The sequence below is a fragment of the Seriola lalandi genome, unplaced genomic scaffold (genome assembly GCF_002814215.2).
Source record: "Seriola lalandi dorsalis isolate HSWRI2012SDOR001 ecotype SW California unplaced genomic scaffold, Sedor1 jcf7180002054431, whole genome shotgun sequence".
Taxonomy (NCBI): domain Eukaryota; kingdom Metazoa; phylum Chordata; class Actinopteri; order Carangiformes; family Carangidae; genus Seriola; species Seriola lalandi.
The window spans coordinates 331,136-351,107 of NW_019524984.1; the positions used below are offsets into that span (position 1 = coordinate 331,136).

At 39.9% G+C, this 19,972-nt stretch overlaps 4 protein-coding genes across 6 annotated transcripts; 1 reads left to right on the forward strand and 3 right to left on the reverse strand.

Moving 5' to 3' along the window:
- The first annotated feature begins 207 nt into the window (after window positions 1–207).
- On the forward strand, window positions 208–3,834 carry ppcs (phosphopantothenoylcysteine synthetase). 2 transcript variants are annotated; one of them, XM_023410737.2, is made up of 4 exons: window positions 208–616; window positions 2,046–2,583; window positions 2,676–2,779; window positions 3,120–3,834. In XM_023410737.2, exons 2-4 carry the CDS (start codon window positions 2,049–2,051, stop codon window positions 3,444–3,446), a joined length of 966 nt encoding a protein of 321 aa, XP_023266505.1. In that variant the 5' UTR covers window positions 208–616; window positions 2,046–2,048; the 3' UTR covers window positions 3,447–3,834. The 2 variants fall into 2 exon arrangements, with proteins under 2 accessions (XP_023266505.1, XP_023266506.1); XM_023410738.2 differs by having other exon boundaries at window positions 213–268.
- utp3 (UTP3 small subunit processome component) lies at window positions 3,700–8,295 on the reverse strand. The gene is made up of 11 exons (XM_023410732.2): window positions 8,086–8,295; window positions 7,734–7,821; window positions 6,585–6,645; window positions 6,393–6,493; window positions 5,663–5,703; window positions 5,482–5,578; window positions 5,139–5,276; window positions 4,884–5,020; window positions 4,739–4,805; window positions 4,135–4,242; window positions 3,700–3,992 (listed from the first exon to the last, which is right to left on the reverse strand). The coding sequence occupies exons 1-11, from the start codon at window positions 8,100–8,102 to the stop codon at window positions 3,903–3,905; spliced, it is 945 nt and encodes a 314-aa protein (XP_023266500.2). The 5' UTR covers window positions 8,103–8,295; the 3' UTR covers window positions 3,700–3,902.
- A 352-nt stretch (window positions 8,296–8,647) lies between these two features.
- On the reverse strand, window positions 8,648–14,905 carry sack1e (scaffolding CK1 anchoring protein E). Of its 2 annotated transcripts, XM_023410716.2 has the most exons (10): window positions 14,717–14,905; window positions 13,812–14,595; window positions 13,136–13,282; window positions 11,914–12,038; window positions 11,411–11,824; window positions 11,138–11,197; window positions 10,958–11,008; window positions 10,622–10,856; window positions 10,323–10,532; window positions 8,648–10,172 (listed from the first exon to the last, which is right to left on the reverse strand). In XM_023410716.2, exons 2-10 carry the CDS (start codon window positions 14,277–14,279, stop codon window positions 9,993–9,995), a joined length of 1,890 nt encoding a protein of 629 aa, XP_023266484.1. In that variant the 5' UTR covers window positions 14,280–14,595; window positions 14,717–14,905; the 3' UTR covers window positions 8,648–9,992. The 2 variants fall into 2 exon arrangements, with proteins under 2 accessions (XP_023266484.1, XP_087031371.1); XM_087175245.1 differs by lacking the exon at window positions 14,717–14,905 and having other exon boundaries at window positions 13,812–14,682.
- Window positions 14,906–15,529: 624 nt separating this feature from the next.
- On the reverse strand, window positions 15,530–18,783 carry emp3a (epithelial membrane protein 3a (MAM blood group)). The gene is made up of 5 exons (XM_023410735.2): window positions 18,632–18,783; window positions 17,118–17,228; window positions 16,743–16,845; window positions 16,442–16,582; window positions 15,530–16,143 (listed from the first exon to the last, which is right to left on the reverse strand). The coding sequence occupies exons 2-5, from the start codon at window positions 17,193–17,195 to the stop codon at window positions 15,968–15,970; spliced, it is 498 nt and encodes a 165-aa protein (XP_023266503.1). The 5' UTR covers window positions 17,196–17,228; window positions 18,632–18,783; the 3' UTR covers window positions 15,530–15,967.
- Window positions 18,784–19,972: the final 1,189 nt, after the last annotated feature.

Genomic DNA, 19,972 nt, shown 5'->3' on the forward strand with positions numbered 1-19,972 from the left:
GACAGTCCAGACCAAAAGATCCCCTTTGAGAGAAATTCCCCTTGTCCTCTGGGTCTTTGCGGTTTCATAAAGTCTGACACCTCATAAGTAACTGACGCACCGCTGCTTCAACCTGACTCACATGTGTTAACGACAGTACTGTTTACGGCCACGGGGGGCGCTGACGGTTTTCTCCTGTGTTTATAAAGACCAAAGAATCCAGCTCATTGGCTCCAGGAAGTGCAGAAGTTGTTTGTGAAACCGCCTGAGCTCAACCTCGGAATATAAAGTAGGGCATTTTGCACTTTATATTTAAGTATCGTAACAAAACAAGTGTCGGTTTAGAGTTCATTCAGGGTATTGTCACAGTCGCAAATTATATTTCAGACAGCAGCACAACAGCAGCTGACGTTACGTGGTAGGATTTTTTTGCACAAGAGAGGACTAACCTGTGCTGCATTCTCCTCACCTGTCATGTTAACTAACCACTTCAGATAAAATCTGAACGGTTACACCTTATTTTGTCTTGGACGAATTTGTTTGAAGAGTCTGTTTCTGCCGTGGTCAGCTGCCAACTTCTTTGTTCCAAAACGTGAAGGTCAAGGTTCACCTGTGAAGTTGACACACTCACTTTAAGGTTTGTGCACAATTTAAAGAAAGGAAAATTAACACGACGTTGTTTTAAGGATTAGTAAGATACTGTAAAGTCTAGTAACTGTGATTTTTAAAGTGTGTGTACATCAGGCTTTTGTTTAAAGTGCTTTACAGTATTGATTGAACATTTTATAGTTAATGGTGCTGCTGTTGAATTGTGTTGTTATACTGAATATCTCTGTGAAACGCAATGCACTTCAATCCCCTAATGAAACACAGCTCCTACAGTCATCATGATGTTGACTCAAGACCTCTATAATATAGTTTCAACGAAAATGTAAAGATCCCCTACAGACATGTTTGAAGATATACGGAAATGCTCTGCTTTGAATAATAATTTGAAAAAAGTTCAGTTACCTGGTTAGCCAGTTAACCTTGAAATTACATCTATGCCTCCTCCCTCACTGAAAAATCCACAATCTATGAAGAAGCACATACTCTTTATTTCAAAAGTTTAACTGCTGGAAGATGTTTCTTCCATCACTGAAAGACCATTCTCAATGTATGTCCAATGCAGGCTTCAAGTTTCATCCTCACACTGGACCATGATTGGTTCCAGTCTAGACATGACATTACCTTTTTATACAGTCTATAGATGCTCTCAGTTACATGTTAACTCAGATTTTAGATAAGCACAGACAAACATGAAACATTAAAACCTATTTTTTGCACAGTGAAGGTCAAATATTCAAAACATATTTTTGAGTGGAGGAGGACTTTAATATCATTACCTCCATGAAAGCAGGGTTCATTGCAGAGCTGTTTTATGTGTTGTAAGGTATACCAGTATATTGTAAGATTAGTTTTTAAAGTTATTGTTATTGGATTGTTGAGGCTGACAGAGATTGGCAGAAATATATATTTTTTTAAATAAAACTCATAATACATGCACATAGTTTTGAGAAGGGCTCCTCATAAATTTCTTTTTAAAGGATTTTGACTATAACATATACGCAGCAAAAATATAGTTGAAAAATAAACTTGGTAGTGCTCTCTAGTGGACAAAGTCCATAATGGTGTCACTTTTTTTTAAATTATTTATTTTATCTACTTTTGGCATCTCTACTCCATTTCTTGTTACATTAGCCGACATATAGACAATTTAGTGATGCACTGCTGTGAACTTGTGGGAGTTGCTGTTCAAACTGTAGAGACAGGGATATTCAGATTTTCAGTGCCTTAAATGTTTCATGGTTCAAAACACTGGATTTCCGACTTCCCATTATATCACCAGACTCCAGGCCCATAAGACATTGTACAACTGGTTGAACAGGCAGGCCAAACTAATGAGATATAAATTCTGTGATGTTCCCCTTTACCCACAGGTCAGACATTCTGATTGTCAGTGTCCATCACTACTCTGCTGCATGAATCCTTTCTCCTGACAATGCCCCCCATCTGTCTCTCATCAGGTAATGGCCGAACCCAGAATATCTTCCATTGATGGAAAGTTAGCTGAAGAGTTTGCTGTTCCCTCCCATGTCGAGGAGGTAAAAGAGAAGATGTCTGCTTTTGCCGCACATCATGCGGCAGCAGGTCGCAGGGTGGTTCTCATTACATCAGGAGGCACTAAAGTTCCCCTGGAGTCACGCACTGTTCGCTTCCTTGACAACTTCAGCAGTGGCAGACGAGGAGCCTGCTCAGCAGAGTATTTCTTAGACTCTGGCTACGCCGTCATCTTCCTGCACAGGCATCGCTCCCTCTACCCTTACACGCGTACGTTCTCAACCATCAACGTGCTGGATGCTTTGCAGTTTAGATGTGGAGAGGGTGCATCTGATAACTCTGGTGAAGTTGTGGTTAACCAGCAGGTGCTTCCGAACATCACCAAAGTGCTGAAGAGATACCAGGAAGTGAGAGACAGCAGACTTCTCCTGCCCATTGAGTTCAGCACACTGTCAGAGTATCTGCATCTTCTCAAAGCAGCAGCACAGGCACTCAGTACAATAGGTACAGTATAACAACAATTTACAGGTTTAAGTTATGGCTATTATCCGGCATATTATTTATAGTTTGTCTTCAAATGTTTATTCTGCACTTAGGATCCAAGGCCATGTTTTACCTGGCTGCAGCTGTGTCCGATTTCTATATCCCAGCATCTGAGATGCCTGAACACAAAATCCAGTCTTCCAATGGTCCTCTTCAAGTGAGTGGGAATGCTGCTGTACACGCAAGACTTTATATTGATTTTGTAAAAAAAAAAAAAAATGAATTATCACTTTGGAGATTGGTAAACTTTAGATCTAACATCATTATCAGGTCCTGTTTTTTATTGAACACTTTTGTTTATGACTGAATACCTGCAAAACTAACATGCCCATCAGCATCAGCTGTGGCAAATGTTAGCATAGTAACGAAAATCTAAGATAGTGATCATGGTAAACACACCAGCTTAGCATCGGCATGTTAGCATTTAGATCAAATAGCTGCTAGCATGGCTGTAGACTCTTGTTAATAATGAGACTGTACATTTTTCTCTCTTTCAGCTCAGCTTGAACATGGTCCCAAAGATACTGTCTCCACTGGTGAAGGACTGGGCACCCCAGGCATTTGTCATATCTTTTAAACTGGAGACCGATGCAGCCATACTGCTGGACAAGGCTCGACGGGCTCTTGACACCTACAGGCACCAGGTGGTGGTGGCCAATGTACTGGACTCTAGACGGGGTTATGTGGTGGTTGTGACCCCTTCAACTCAGGCTGAGCTGATCCTCACAGAGGAGGATGTAAAAAATGAGGTGGAGATAGAGGAGAGGATAGTGAGCAACCTGACATCAGCACACAACAAGTTCATAACTCAACAAGCAGGTTGACAGTCACCGCACGCACATCTGAGTCCGTGACACAGCTTTACGTTGTCTGTACTCTTCCCTGCTCTTGAGCTTAAGTTTGGCTTAAATTCATACTTGCCTGTTCTACTGACAAAGTTACTGTATGTTCAGCATGTTGTCCAGTTGCACAACCTTAGTAATAAGTGTAACTATAAACACGCCATGCCTTCCCTTGTCCTTTTTACTTGTCCTAAAATGTACTCTAAGGTTATAATGCTGTCTCTGTAAAGGGGCATTGACAGTTATAAAATGTTTATTCACACTGCACAATAATCCAGGACATTTTGATGTCTTTTCTACAACAGTGATTGACAGCTGAATAATTCAGTGGTATGATTTACTACAATAAATCACCTATAATAAACATTTACTAGTATAGTCCATTGGTATTTTTTCAATCCCATGGCAACATGCAGCATTAATTGGATTCTCTCTTGGTTACTTAAGTTTGATGCTCTTCTTGACACCGGCACGAATACCGGACAGCTCCCCGCTGTATCTCGTCTCCTCCCGACGAACTTCACGGACCTGGTGAATACAAACAGAAGTCTCAATATTGTTCTTGAGAATGTGTTTGACATATCAGGATATACTTTTCAATTCAAAGTGATGAGACTGCAGTCCAGCAGCATTATGATGCACTTCAAAAGTGAATGTGTGGAATACAAACCTGTCCCTTTCTGCGGATTTTGGCCCGTCTGAACTTCTCCTTGTTCTTGACTCTGGGATTACGGTCAATTTTCTTCCTCTTTGGTGTGAGCCCCTTGTTCTTGGCCATCTGTGGAATTGGTAGAGACACATTATTAAAATAAATGTTCAGAGCTGACACAGTCTGACATGGAATACATGAAGTGAATACCAGACATTGAACTGTAGAAAACCCCAGTGAGTAATGGACTACTCAAAGACACATCAGCAGCAGTGAGGGGAACACGGCTTATAAGCTTCCTCTGATAAACTTGTAACTTCTAAGTACATTGCAGACATTAACTGCTCTTTGTTTGAAACCACTATTTCACATTCTACTACTCCATAGCCGAGTATATTGTCACATACTAGTTAGACCCTCTAGCAGGTGGCGCCCTCATGTCATCAAAAAACAAAGAATACATTTTACCCTCTTAAAGATTTGGAGTAGTAGTATATCTTGGACTGACCAATGGGAGGATTCACCTCTATTCATCATGAATATTGAACAGCTTTTTAAGTTCTGGCTGAGAATCGTCAATGGAAAATACTGATATTTAAGTGTGTGAGCGGGTGTAACTCAGTACCTGGTAAGTGATTCTTCTCTTTGCATCTGGATCCAGCTCTTCCGCCTCATCCTCATGCAACGCCACCCTGCAACAAATTCACCATTAATCAGACCCCCAGTCAATTTGGACCCGACTGTCATTTACAAACTCAAGCCATACTTACTCTCCAGCTTCTGGATTATTGCCCTTTCGCTTCAATTTCAACCGCTCCTCCACATCGTTATAGAAGCGCAGGGCCGCTTCCTCGTCCAGGTCAGAGTCTGAGTCCTCCTCGACCTCAGACATACTTTCTCCAGAATCCTGCAGCCAACATTAGCGTTTATGTTACATATTAAACATCGGAAACCGATTCAAACTCTGCATGTCCTTCAGGTCTATGAAGGTAGGAACGCCAAAACATCTCATTGTGAAGACTCACCATTTCCTTCTTACTGGAGACCCTGGTCTTCTTGCTCTCTGCTGGCCTGCCGGTGGTCGTATCTTTTTCCTCACCAGCCAGCAGCTTACGAAACTCTGGCGCAAGCCGAGCATCCACTGCTCCCAGTTCATTGATGAGCTGAAGGCAGAAAATAAAAGACAGACGGTTGTAACTAATGAGGATAGGATATGTGTCCCATGATACTGGTACTGTGATGTCCCAGCCAAATAATTATTGCTACCACTGTCCAAACCAAAAAGCGTTTACATGCAGTTTTCTTGACTGCTGGACATATAGGGTGAAAATACATTTGCTAACACTGTTTGTCAACTTGTGGACTTACATTTCTGTAGGTGAGTAGTCTTTCAATCACGGGGTGGTTATGAGCCGGGATTCGTTTCGCTTTAAGCACCAAGTAGAAACTGATGTTTGTGCAGTAACTGCAGTGGGGAGCAAAGATTAGTCAGTATGAAGGAGAATGACATGAATTCGCAATTTTCAGTTAAAATTTAAGTAGAACTTACTTGAGGTAAAGTTGCTGTTTTGTCTTGAGGTAGTCAGCACCCTTTGGAAAACAGGAACAAAGGTACTCAAATTCACACATTTTATGCCATAGCTATACAACTAAAATATATTTCTTAGTGCTCCCAAAAAACATCTACACCTCAAGCCTCCAGCACAGCACCAAACACCACATTTCTCCTTTATGTACTGTAATGCATCATCAATAAATATAACAGCCATAAAATTCCAGAGGGGAAAAAAAAGAAAAGAAAAGAGTAACACCTTACTGTTGTTGTGGCTCATACAGCCCCAGGTTAAGCGATGGAAATATTTATATCTACTTTTTTTTTTTTTTAAGGCTCTACACTGTTTGCCACTTGAGAAAGGAACAAGAAATATGATGTACCATATAGAAATGATGTAATTATCTTTACTTATAAACTCTCACAGGCATGCAGCCAAGACTGACTGAAGAGTCCATATAAATTCAGTACAGACTTGGTAAATGCAGTAACTCAACAGTAAATTTCCAGAAATGCCTTAAAACAAACGATCTCTGAAGTAGCAGAGGGAAAATTGTCTGCTTTGCCCTTTTACTCCAGTGAGCAAGAGAGAATAAAACAATCATAGAAGTAAAAAGGACTCTCCTTCGGTTGTCTGTTCAATAACAATAAGAGGATATTCTTTACACACTTCTGTAAATCTTTAAAAAAAAAAATCACATTTAGAAATTAAGCTAAATGCACCCACCTTTCCTGGTGGGATCTTTCCATCCTTGACCATCTGCATGAGGGGCTGCAGCTCATCCTTCAGTTCAGAAAGCTGCACACATGAAGCAGACACCAAAATAATTCACATCAATTACATTGGTCTTAGATGTGTATAAGAGACAGCATTTAAACAGCACAGTACAGTCGGCACAGAACTGCTAATGAGCCAAACTCACCGCAATCTTCTCGTCATGAAACTCATCGATTTTGTCCTTTGTGTACTGTGACGATTTCTGAAAGGAAGAGAGAAGACAGGCTCAAAGCTGACTGTTGGCACTGTTGACAATAACGACCCCCACACTGAAGCTGAGACGATCAAATCATTCTATAATGTATAATATCACAATGTGACATTTGATACTGTCAGGCGGTGTGATTATCAGAAAGAGAGTAACAGTAATATGGAAAAATTGTACAATTTTCTGAATGTTATTTTTGACCATGCTTCATGTCCATATTACAACTGTTTTTCTATTTTTGGTTTGGAGACCACACCACTATTCACCTTTCATTCTAATTTAATACAAGCACCTGCTGTCACATTATTTCTATTTATGCACTGATTCATAAATGCTTATGAAAAACATAAAAGAGAGCACTACTTGTGGAAAAATATTGACTCTAGATTGATTCACAGTTGTATTTTTATGTGCCATGTATGCACTAATGTTAAAGGTTTTCTGTGGGTGAAAATCAACACAACACATCTGTTGGGTGTATAATGACAACATATTTCTCTCTTTATGGGCCACTACACATCTGAGCCCCTTTGAAAAAAGGCTCAATTGTTGTATGTTGAAACTCCTCTGGTGTGCAACACTGTAGTAATGACACGAAACCTTCGACTCTGTGATATATTTTTAACACATTTTTGTTGTGAGCCTTTAACTCTGTACAACTGGAAGGATATTGTATGTATAATCAAGTCTGTAATTGGCTTTTATCAGTGTTATAAACCACAGTAGTTCGGGTATTATTTGCAGAGTTCACCAAGTTAAACTTAAAACTTTGTAAGACCTTTTAATACCATACAATGTTAATTAATACATGTATCATGATCACTGATGTATTGACATTCATAACACATTTTGACACTACTTTACTGCTGTTTAGAAGAATTCCTACTAATGTCATTAAATAATCATTAAATTCAACCTGGATAAGAAGCAGAAATTATTTAAGGTCCATAAATGACAGGCTAGTTCTTTTGTTTGTTTTTTAAATAAAAAAAAAAAGGAAACTAAAATCAGTGTCAGACGTTTTAAGACCTGCAGATACCCTGAGTCAGCAGTGGCAGAAATCCTCTCTTGAGCCCTCTTACCTTATCAGGGACAGGCATGTTCTTGTAAGCTTCAGGATCATCTTCATCATATCGCTCTGTCTTTTTAGGTCTCTGTGGCTGTCTACCCCTGAGCAGTAAAGGACAGGAGACAGACGTGTTTAAATCTCCTTCAGGGGATGCTTGTATTATTGAACTCCAGCTTTGTTTCTCACAGATTTTCTCTGCTTATTGTAGAACTGATAAACAGCGATACAGGACCCGGGCTATGAACGTCTGAGAGCTCAAATAGCTACAGGTTACCCCTGAACTCTGACAAGCTACATTTAACCTTAACATTAACAGCCGGTTGAAAACAGGTAAAAGTGCAGAAGCTAACTTTAGCCAAACTCACCTTTTTGCTCGAACCATGGTGGAAATGAATTGCACTCGCCTGTTACGCGTTAGCGAACACACAGGAAGTTACAGTGATAACTAAACAACACGTTTCAACGCCGGTGCTTCTGTTTGGTGATTATAGCAAAACAAAACTGCAGATATCTACTTAGGTTCAAATTAACACATTTCTAAAACTGGTGACCATGTGTTTCCGTGGTTTCTTCTTCTTCTTCTTCAGTTCTGAAGGGGGTCGAAAAAACTAAGTGAAAGGTGCACGGCGCCACCTAGCGCACTGGAGTGTGTAACAGCAGAACTTCATACCCTCATATCGACACCCTCTTAAAATAATGGCCTAAGTCATTTTTTCAGGTTTTTCAGGAAACACAAAAAACTCAACAAAAGAGTCACACTTTTGACATAGGCCATTATACAACCGGGGGTAGAATTGCATGTTCCCCTCAACTGAGGATTCAGGCGATTTTACCAGAGGTGGCCAGCATCATGAGGGGGTGATTTAGGCAAAAAAAACATTTTTGTCAAAACATGACTTAGGCCATTATTTTAGGAAGGTGACGATATAGAATAGTTTGAGTTAAGTTTATTTGCACAGGTGAAATCAAACAAATGACAAATAGGTAACAATTAATTAGCAAGGAGAGGGAAAATCCTTCTATGTATAAATCTATGTACAATGTTGAAAACATTTTAACAAGAGTTTGCATTCAAGCAGATGTTAAGCAGATATAATGTTTACATCATCTTCACTGTCTTAGTGCAGGTATTTGCTAACAAACAGTATATCGGAGGCTGATCGGGATATCATTAGTTTTGCTTCTTGGTCATAAACAAAGGGTCAAATTAGAATTTTGACCTCACTAGATGAAAAGTGAGGGGATCACCATAATGATTACAATCTATTCTGAGGGAGGGAGGCTTGAACATTTCAATTCTCATCCATCCAACAGATGTTTCATTTAAAGCCACAAATGTCAACCTCATGGTGGCACAAGAGCGAAAGTCAGAGAGATAACGTAAGTCAGATATGTTTTCTGTACAAAATTTTCATGCCAATCTGTCCAGTAGAAGTGAAAACTTTGACTTGCTGGTGGCGCCAAAAGGAGGGCCACAGGCTCAACATAGTCATTACGCGTCATCCTCTGGGGGACCTTGAATGTCTAATTAAAATTTCATGTCATTGCTTCCAACAGTTCTTGATATATTTCAGTCTGGACCAAAGTGGTGGACTGACAAGCCAACTGATATTGCCACCCATGGTACCAACACTGGTGTGGATGAAAAAAACAAAAACAGTTTTAAGTTAGGACCCATGTATCTGATCTGTTTGTGAAATGTGCAGGAAGATGAAGATTGTTAATATTCATAAGGTTCCTGTTTCCAAAAGTCACCAAAATAAATATCTTCCCCAACCTCTCACTGTTTGTCCCCTGTCTCCACCAGTCTTTTAATACTACATTTCCTTATTTCTACTTCCCCAGCCTAAAGTTTGTCTCTCAGCATTTTTAAATTGAAATACTGAAGTTGTCAGTCCAGGCACTCACCCAAACCCTGCAGATCATTTTAAAGATACATTTAAAAAGTCAGTAAATTTCTTCTTGGTAGCACATATGCAACTGACTTTGTGAGTACTGTTCAGCTGTACATTATTAGCAGCATTTTATTTATTTAAACATAAAGTAAAGCACTATATACAGCATTCAGTGAAAGATCTAGTCATCAGATTCAGTGGGACATTGCACCAAAAGATAAAACTTATACATCCTGCATATTAACAATGGTTTTGTTATCATAGTCACTGTCTGTTTTTGGATTATTTGGGGTAATTAACACTGCAAAGGTCCACTGCTGGCAGCTGCCATGTTGTTACAGAAGATCCTGCTCATGTATTTTTGTCCTCTCTCTTCATTATTGTTCCCCTTCTCTCTCTGCCAGCGACCTCCTCCAGTCCAACCTGAGACCATAACTGGAACTGCGGGGCCTGTCTTGGGGCAGAAGGTTTATAGGAGTTCTGTTGAATAAAGATTGTTCATTGTTCCTATTCTTCATCAGAGCAACAGCAGGCGTCATCTGACCCGGGTCAAAGCACTGTCAAGGAAACAGAGATTGACAGTACATTAATTAACTACTGTACAATTTTGAGTTAATGGCAATTTATCTGAGCGTTTAGAGCACTTAAAACATTTAATTACTTCTTGCAGGTTAATGCAGTGAACTAAAACTAATCTACACACTTACACTGGCTTTAAACCTTGGCACTGGGACTCTGTCATCACTTGTATCTGTGTTGTATATGCTCAGGTCCATCATGGACCGGCTAACTTCTGACATGGCATTTGATCCTTTCTTGGTCGGTCTTGATGTGCTCTGCTGAGACTGAATCCTCTTCATGATGTCACTCACAGAGCTGAAGCTCTCAGACTGCGGCACCCTCAGGATTATAGGTTTCTGTGAGGAGAGAAATGCATCTCAATGTCCCCAGCATCTTTGTATCAGAGGTAAGTCAAGTGTTTTGACTGCAAAGACCAGTTACTTACTCTAGAAGAGGGTGTGTTCTCCACTTTGGGGCTAGTTTTATCCATGCTGCTCTTCTCCTCCAAGATGGACTCCCTCCTTAATTGCTCTCTTGTCTTTGTATTAGAAGGACTGACCAAATTGTATGTTGCTTCTGCTGTTTTATTGTCAAGTCTTGATGTTGTTCTGTCATCAAAATTGGTGCTCCTCTCTGCGGAGAGCTGCCTGGACATTGTCTTTTCTAATATGTATTCCACGCTTCAGAAGAAAAAAAAAAAAACACATTACCACATATTTTGGATATTCCATTTCCGTAGTAACTCATTCAATGTGTTTTTTCTTCATCTTTTGTGTCTTACCTCTTCATTATTTCTGGAGCTGTCTGGTGTTTTGGTAAGGGCTGTGTCTTGCTATGATTATAATGATAATAATCAACATCCCAGGGAAAGATATGTAAAAAAAAACATTAGCAGAAAAAAACCACAAACATTCCCAATACTCTTAATCAGTATGTCAAAATTGGCTACAACAAGACTCACTCGAAGGTTGTAGATTTATCTGGCACATGGTTTGTCACTGGAGAGGTGTTTTCATATACCCTGTCAAATACAAAAAGAGATCAGTGAGGTCCTGCAAACAATCTGTAGTTCAAATTATAAACATTTTGAAGGGGAAATCCATTTAGAATCCATTTAAAGAAATTTCCTGTACAGCATACAACACTTAAATAAATATAGCCTACTTGATCCAAAGAGACTTCAAGGCCTCACTAATGGTGTCTAAGACTGGTTAAATCAAGATGATCCATGTACCTTTTTTTATTCACAAATTGGTTTCCATTGTCGGCAAAGGTGTCCATAATAGTAGCTTTTTTATCAAACAGTATGTTATTCTTCAGTGGCATTTCCCCATGTTGATTAAGAGGACTGAAACAGCTGTCTCTCTGGACAACACCCATGGCTTCCCAGTCCAGGAGGGAATCAGCAGGTGGAGACGGGGGGCTGAAAACCTCAAGCTCCAAAGAGAGTTGTTTTTGGAAGCGGAGACCTGAGAAGTCTTTCAGCTGATGAGTCACTTCTACGTGGGTACCTGCAACCCTCCATGTGTCTGGGACTGGGAGCGAAGCAGCAAAAAGGATCCTGAACTCTCTATCAAATGAGTCAACAATTGTTCCGCGAAGAACAGTGATCAGCTGCCGGTGCAGGTGGGCGTCCGTCCATGTGAGGCTGCAGAGTACAAAGACAGTTTGTTAGATCACTCTCAAGTGTGTGAAACACCTGTAAAAGGAAAAGGGTAGAAAGGAATGTCTGTTTACCTATAGCTGCCATGAATCACTGTCTCTAAATCCACTAGAAGGAACTTGTCTTTCATTTCCCCGACCACCGTTCTTCCCGTCCTCGAACAGAAGGTTTTCCCTCCAAGAACACGGACCCGCATGTTCTGCCAGATCACAAGATTAAGCTGAAACTCAAGACTGAATTGCATTCAAACTTGGTGTTTATCCATGATGGATAGATGAAATAAATGACCTAGTGTTTAATATCTCCCTACACAAGGTCTGTGCAGCCATGCCAAGCTGTACTTTGGCTCAGCAGTGCCTCAAGCTAAACGCTAATGACGGCATGCTTACATGCCCATAGTGACAATGCCAACATGCTTATGTATAGCAGGTATAATATAATGTTTACCATGTTCACTGTCTTTGTTTAGTGAGTGAGCAGCTTAATTAGTCGAGATTAGCAAATGTTGCTCAACAGAAAGTAAGACAGGAATGTTCTTCTTCTTTTTTCAGGTGTTTGGTCATGAACTAAAGTATTCACCTGTTTGAAAATTTGTCCTGATGGTGCTAGACAAATAGTCAGGTGAGCACCAAAGTGATGAGGATACAGCCAATGTCTGTACCAAATTTCATGGCAATCAATCGAGTAGATGTTGAACTATTTCACAGGACAAGTTAATATTTTGACCAGCTGGTGGCACCAGATAAAATGTCATGAGATCATGAATGTCATTAGAGTTCATCCTCTGAGCACCAAAGATATCTGTGCCAAATTTTGTGGTTATCCACCCAGTAATTGTTGAGATGTTTCCAGTCTGGACCAAAGTGGCACACCATGCCATAACAAAGTGAATGTCTTGGATCAGCTGATCATTAGTCTGTAGCTCAATTATAGAAACTGACATAGAATTTTAACTTCTGTTCAGCCGTGTTCATCAATTTCATGTAGAGCATTCATGAAAATAGGATCTTCAGGTATTTCTCTGCTTGAGAGACACAGAAAACACTGAATGCTGAGCAACCAGTTTAGCTATGTGCAACCAAAAGTACATTCCTAGCATAAGTATACCAAAGAAAAGCACAACAGTTCAACAGCACATCTACAGTGTGTCAAGTTTTTAATGAAACTGATGTACACTTGCCTTCTGGTGTGATATTTGTTAAAAGAGACAACAATTACATAGGCAAATGTGTTGATCTGTTGAATATACAGTAAACAAGAGGATAGCTGCTAGGTGTGTGCTGATTCGTCACTCACCGGATGCCTGAGCCTGTTGAGAGTGAAATTCTCCTGAATGGATCTTTGGTTCAGGATGATGTAGACAGCGACACCATGGGAGGCAGCGTAGTGTAAATCGCCAATTATTGCACCATCTGTCAGCCTGTCTGTCACAATGGCAATTACCTGTATGGTACACAAAAATATTACTCAGAAAAAGACCCTCTTTTCCTTTCTTATTGTTCACCGATGAAAATTCTCTTGGATGCAGCAGTGGAAAGAGTATTCAGATGCTAAAACTGAAGAGGTTACAGTGAAATTATAATGCTGAAGAGTAAAAATACTCACTCTAAGGAATGCTTTTTATAAGTATAAGAATTCACCTCAAAAGTGTATTTCATCGTATTGTTTACTGTGACTTGTATTTAATGTTGGAGGGTTCAAACTGAAGCAGTGCTTCATATTTTATTATTTCATCAATGTTTTTAGCATGAAAATCTTAATATGCAAAGTAAGTATTAACTAAAGCATTAAACAAATACTGACGCAACAAGTAAACTTTCTGCTGAATTCTGGTTTGACAGTATAAAGTCTCAGAAAATGTAAATATTCATGTATTCCTCAAATTTGTACATATGTAGTTCACTTCTACCCATGTGAAAATGTTTGTTGTGTTCATCCATAAAATTAAATCTTATTAATCATATTTGCATACTTTCCTGGCCTTTTGTAAGTGCCGTCGTATTATCTCTCTGACAGGAGGTTCTCCTTCAGCTGGGGGACTGGTGTGGACTGTTACGCTTCCCTTTGGAACCCAGGGGCCTTTTTCAGGCCAGCCAAGGTCTAGGTCTGGGGTTGGTATGTCTGAGTGGCAAGGGAAATAGGTGGAACAGAAGTCCTCCATCTCTGAGCTGCCTTCCACTCCATTCTCCTCCCGCTGTACCTGCAGCTGGTTAGAGCGATAGTCCTGGGCCCAGCTGGTTATCTGGCTGACCTCTTCAGAAGACAAGAAGCTGCCGGGTTGCTCTGCGCTACTGGAGCTGTAGAACGCCTCTGGTCCTGAATTCAGGAGTGTCTCCACCGCTTGTCGCTCCTTCTCACAGTAGATGAACTCTGGGGAGGACTCATTGACTGGGAGGAACACTGCGTTCTCATCAAGGCTCTGCTCCTGAGAGTTTGACATGACTGCAGTCTGGTGTGTCTCCGGGAAAAAGTGCTATCTATTGAGGTTCCCACTACTGACAACAGTTGTGTGAAAACGAGACCATTCCAGGCCGGCTCATGTCACCCTTCAATTTAACAAAAGCGATGATGTCATTCATCCCTCTGCCAAAAAAAGAAAAAAGAAAAATCACAATATTTCCATGTTGTCAACAGCTACCCAGGAATCATCAGATGTCTTGATATTTCTGCTTCACGTCGCTCCTTCTTAAGCATGTTCAACGTTCACAAGTTCAGTCCTGAAAACATTTGTTCTGCAGCAGCCTTGTTCCCCAGCTCTTGTTGACATAAGAGAAAAATCAACAGGTTGTGTTAAAAAAAAGTAAATTTTAACACACTTAAAAAAAAAGAAAAAAAAAAAGAAGATAAATAAAGAAACAAACACATTGTGAAACTCACCTCCTGGGTAGTATGTCTCATCTCTCTCAGGCTCCAGTGTTAATCATAAGTTGTTAGAAGATGTGTCTCCTCCCCTGCCTGTCATCTCATACCTCTCAACCTCTCCACTCCCTGTTACCTACATTGTTCTCAGATTCCAGAGATTCTGTGCAGCTGACAGATTGTTGAGCTGCTCAGACACACAATCATGATGTTATATCCTACTGTACCTCTTCTGTCTCCCATAGCTGCAGGATTTAAATAAAAAATACAGTCTCTAATTTCCTGGGTTCACTTCATACACTTCCTAAAAGAGTGTGAGGTGTTTGGCGAATAACATTGACTTGCATCCTATATTTATGTACAGGCTGCTGTTTGCCTCACTGTCTTCTTCTTGGACTGGTTCAGCCGGACAGGTAGGTTTGTAGAAGAGAAACATGCAACAGCGTATCTGACATCTAAAAGGTGTCAGGTGCAACCACAGTGTTTTCTGTAGAAATAACTTTAGAAACGGTGGCCATAGGATACTACAGAAGTGCCCCAGTCATTCGCTGATCATCACATTCCTCTCATTTAATCGTGTAGACATATTTTAACGCTGTAAAGTACATAATGAATGCCACACCACAATGACAGATTAAAACACAAAAGTGACACACCCTTTCACAACCTTAGTGTTAAGTCAGAGGATTGCACCTGCACTGTGTTACTCTTAAGGTACTCAATATAAAACAAACAGGCCGTATGCACATTTAGCCTTATAAACACAGCAATGCTCTTTAGTGAAGACGACATGTTTGCTACTTGGTGAAAGCAATAAATGGTTATACAACATTCAGTGAATTCTGTTTTTAATAAGCAAACACAGGTATGTACAAAATACAAAAACAAGTCATTTGAAATCAATATTTTCTTACCGTGATCACAATCATACAACCACAAGATATGCATTCATTATCTAATATTTTTATTTAATAATGTAATAAAATGTGACACATTAAGAAGAGCTTTGTATCTTACAACATTATTGATGAGTTTTCTTGATCTGCTCTTGAATGTAAATGAAATGTCCCGCATACGATGTAGTACAGCAGGGTGGATATTGACTCAGACAGAAAATAGATTTGTATATTTTAAAGAGGTATTTTGATTATCAGTCATTTTATTTCCTAATATGTGCTTACTCATAACTGGGAAATGATTGAAGTTGAGTAACGAGAGTTGCATTCTTTATAAAAGGTTTTCCTTTTCATCCTTTCTACTTTTTTTGGCTCATTGCTTTTTGCGCAGGTGGACATACAGGACTCCACTGACCAGCAGCAGAGGGACACACAGCCATGCCAGGATGAAGCAGTAGCCAAAGCGTCCTTTGCTCAGATCTCTGGAGTCATTAAGGATCTCCTTTCTGTGGAAGGTGAAGATGAGGCAGGCCGCAAAGTCTGTGAAACCTACAAGAGTAAGATGTTAAAAAAGTTTTAGTCGAAATGATCTTATTTCATACATTTTCGTGGTTTATAGACGACACTGTCTGCCTCATTAGGTATACCTGTACAATCTAGTGCCATTGAGCCATTGATATCCCAAATCTGGGCTACTTCCTCCATGTACAAAACATGAGTACATACAGTATATCACAAGAAATGAGTCCTCTGAAGAATGATAATATAAAATGCCTGTTGTAATATAAAATGTCAGGTTTTCATTTGCACAGTTTTATGTGGATTAAGGAATAAGACTTCAAAGCACCTGCAAACGCCTGGCAGAGGCCTGTGAAGTAGAAGAGTCCTCCCTTTGACATGGTCAACAGCTGGCCCAGAAAAACCAGGAAGGAGATGGAGGAGAAGACCACAGAGAGGACCATGAGGGCCTGGACTGACTGCAGCCAGTCTGAGAGAACAGGTGCACAACACTGGCTCACAAGTAAAACTAAAAACTCCACACAATTTGCAATATCCAGTCACACAGAAATATAAATATAACCATTACATAAACAAACCAGCTTGCAAGTGTGTAGGTAAACATTCAGACAAGCACTCGGATAATTTACCGCTTTCATTGGTAGCAGCACACAACCAGGTCTTTGTGGCATTATCATGGAAGCAGTTATACCAGAGGTCTCTGATTTCTGTATCAGCCCATATCCACCAGGACTGCAGGCAGAAAGAAAGAATAAAGAAAGAGCGATAGAGTGAAAGAAAGTTTTTATCACATTGAATTTGTGCCTATATTAGGTCAAATGGCACGCACAGTCATTTTGTTTATAATTACTGATGGATCAGATTTCAAAATGACTCCATGCCAAAAACCGCAGTTAGTTGATGTGCAGCGTTTTTGTCTTTGGTTTTCTTCAAACACGAATTAACAATGACATGCATAACAGGAACAATATGAGTTAATAAACCAGTTCATGTGCGCATCTCACCTTCTCCAGGGTGGCGATGAGGAGCATGGCCAAGGTGACCAGATGTAGTACAGTTAGGGATACGAGGAGGAAGACCATGACTGCTTGGAGATGAGGTAAGACTCTAGTATCCTGTGTGCAAACAACCTTGTGATGTTATTATGATTACAGATTATAGTACAAGACCAGTAATCCTGTAAAATCATTTTTGGTGGATTCATACCGAAGCTCTGTAGTCAAAGAAGCACCGTTTGCCATTGCTAAAGACCGTCCCTTTCTTCCATGTCATTCAAAATAGCCAGCAGATTTCTCAAGGCGGTGGCCTAAAACAGTGGACTCTCTGTCTGCCCTCGAGGAAACTCTGAGCACTTGCATCATTCTTCTCAACATCTACTCTGACAATCTCTGCTCATTTATCAAGCCACAATCATGCCACACAGTGGGGGGATTTCACTCTAGCTTCAGAGGCTGTCTAGTCTCTGGGGAATACATCAGAACATCAGCGCCCTGTGACCTTTGTAAACAAGCATGTGGTCTCAAACTTTATCTTCCACCGGTCTGATGAAGATATTGTGTCTTTTGAGTTCAGGTTCTTTAAAGCAAGATAATCTGTCATTACACAACGAATATGAACATTTTTTCGATTTTCTTTAATTATTCTCATTTATCAATACAGAGAAAGTCTTTTGTGTAAAGGTTGGGTTTTGTTTTTACAACAGTCAGTACAGTATCAAAGCTGGTGAGAATGAACAGAACTGTTATAATCCTATCCATCAAATCAGTGTGGCTTTTTCACCAAAAACCTTTGGGACCACATAAGGGGAAGTCATATTATTAAGCAAGATTTGTTGCTGTTTGGTTTCACTTCTTCTAGATACAGCTGTTAAAATTAGTAAACACAGAAGTTGTTATGTGGCCTAACCAGTACATCAGGATTTATTTACTAAAACATGACTATAGTACCAACACTGTGCATCTGACACATTTGTTCCTGTGGCCAGGAAGAGAGACTGATGCATGATTTCACAAATCATTTAATCCATTTTCAAATGTGGGTGCTAGATTCAAACTTTTAACTTTTGTTTATACCCTTCACTGTGCAGCTTGACTGCTGGGACCTGGTATTCTACGCCTTGCATATGTTTGTCTTTCCCACCCAGCTCTGCCCATAGAGGGAAACCACTGTTGCTATTAGACTGTGGACAATTCAGAGAGGCATGCGTTTGATTACATACTACTACATCTGGTTTACATAACAGCTTGAGGTATCTGGCACAGACAGGACAAAAGTAATGACAACATAAACTACAAGTGTATCATGCTGGAAGAACAGAAAAGCATCTTCATAGGCATCCAAACAATGTCATTAAAGGATCTGCTGTTAACTTTAGATCACATTTGGGTGTGACCTGCATCCCATTGGGCAAGAGGTTCCTCATTTACTAAGCTGTATGTGTCAGATAGTAATAAAAAAACCCAGGAATACGTATTCTGTTTAATCCAACATAACCAAGATGTGTTAATGAAGTTCTTACCCTTCAGCTTGTGTCTTTGAATCTGCTTCAGTGATCGTCTTTGATTGCGTTTCTGCTGCTATCCTCCCTCTGTGCTCTTGCTTCCCTCTCAGACGTTTTAGCTCCAAAACTTGGAGAGAACGGTATAGGAGAGGAATGTGGAGTTAGATATAGGAGGAGTTCTCAACACCCATTTCCTCTCAACTTTCCCTGCCCTCCCCCCTCAAATCTGAGGTCTGGACCAGCTCGGCACCAAAAATAACATTCCTCTGGACCTGCGAAAACACAGAGCACAAGCTATACCACAGACATGCCATTTTGCTGTAAAATGTGGAACAAAATATTGTACGGTCGTGCATGATTAAATCCATCATTCCGACCGTACTGAAGAACAAAAAGAATCAGGTAGTTGAAGCATATTTTTCATAACTCTGACGATGGTAGATGTGTGGGCTGGCAATGGTACATTTTTCTATTATTAAATCCACTTTTTTGTCCCAGTGTTGCCCATGTACTCATGCTGTTCATCCAGCTGTGCAGCTTGGCATGGAGACCACAACGGTCATGGAGACTTCCTAAGTGGGGCGATTAAAAGGCAGGAAATAAGGGCTGATTACTGAACACTTTTGACTGTAAATGAGCAGGAAATCTCAGACCACCCAAGATACAACATGCAAAATCAAATCCTCAGAAAGAATATTAAATTGTGTAGAAACTCTGCACCCCATAGCAATTTATGTTGTTATTTGTATAATGAACGCAGAGTTACAAGCAGCTGCAGCAACAGTGGATGCCTTTACCTAATTATGAGTAAAATTTCATCAGTTAAACAATAATCAGTGGAGGGAGAATTTATTTAATCATTTACTTAATGCCACACTGTAAAATACTCCATTACAATTAAAGTCCAGAATTAAAAATATCACTCAAGTAAATATACACAGAGTACAGTGTTATTAACAAAATGTAGGCTACTTTAAGTAGGTCTAACAAAAGTTAAAGTGCTCAATGCAGGAAATGGTCACTGTGAGTGTTATCTGTTATCAGGGGTGGACATAAACAAAGTACATTTACTTGAGTACTGTATTTGAGTATATTTTTAAAGCACCTTATGACTTTACTCCACTAAACTTAAAAGACAAATATTGCACTTCTGACTCCACTACATTTCTATGAAGTATCTACTTTGAAGCAGAGCTATTGGTTAAGGAATTTTATTTTATTTTTGAAAATGTGATAGACCATACCTTGTTCATCACAGGAGAAAAAACAATCACAGCCAACTCCTGCACTGTCAGTCATGTTGTGCTTGCTGCATTTTTGAACAGCTCAGTTTGAACTTGGCAGCACAGTGGACTAACG

Excerpts from the sequence above, each read along its gene's own strand:
- ppcs (XM_023410737.2), top strand. The coding sequence starts at position 2,049 with ATGGCCGAACCCAGAATATCTTCCATTGATGGAAAGTTAGCTGAAGAG. Across the intron at positions 2,584-2,675 it reads ACAGGCACTCAGTACAATAG|GATCCAAGGCCATGTTTTAC; the intron begins GTACAGTATAAC and ends TTCTGCACTTAG. Across the intron at positions 2,780-3,119 it reads CTTCCAATGGTCCTCTTCAA|CTCAGCTTGAACATGGTCCC; the intron begins GTGAGTGGGAAT and ends TCTCTCTTTCAG.
- utp3 (XM_023410732.2), bottom strand. Across the intron at positions 6,494-6,584 it reads TGACGAGAAGATTGCGGTGA|TTATTTTGGTGTCTGCTTCA; the intron begins GTTTGGCTCATT and ends AATTGATGTGAA. Across the intron at positions 5,277-5,481 it reads GACTACTCACCTACAGAAAT|CTCATCAATGAACTGGGAGC; the intron begins GTAAGTCCACAA and ends TTCTGCCTTCAG.
- sack1e (XM_023410716.2), bottom strand. The coding sequence starts at position 14,279 with ATGTCAAACTCTCAGGAGCAGAGCCTTGATGAGAACGCAGTGTTCCTC. Across the intron at positions 10,533-10,621 it reads AGAACACACCCTCTTCTAGA|AAACCTATAATCCTGAGGGT; the intron begins GTAAGTAACTGG and ends CTCTCCTCACAG. Across the intron at positions 10,173-10,322 it reads TGCCAAGGTTTAAAGCCAGT|TGCTTTGACCCGGGTCAGAT; the intron begins GTAAGTGTGTAG and ends TTTCCTTGACAG.
- emp3a (XM_023410735.2), bottom strand. The coding sequence starts at position 17,195 with ATGGTCTTCCTCCTCGTATCCCTAACTGTACTACATCTGGTCACCTTG. Across the intron at positions 16,583-16,742 it reads TGCTGCTACCAATGAAAGCG|ACTGGCTGCAGTCAGTCCAG; the intron begins GTAAATTATCCG and ends CTGTTCTCTCAG. Across the intron at positions 16,144-16,441 it reads CCTCTGCCAGGCGTTTGCAG|GTTTCACAGACTTTGCGGCC; the intron begins GTGCTTTGAAGT and ends TTACTCTTGTAG.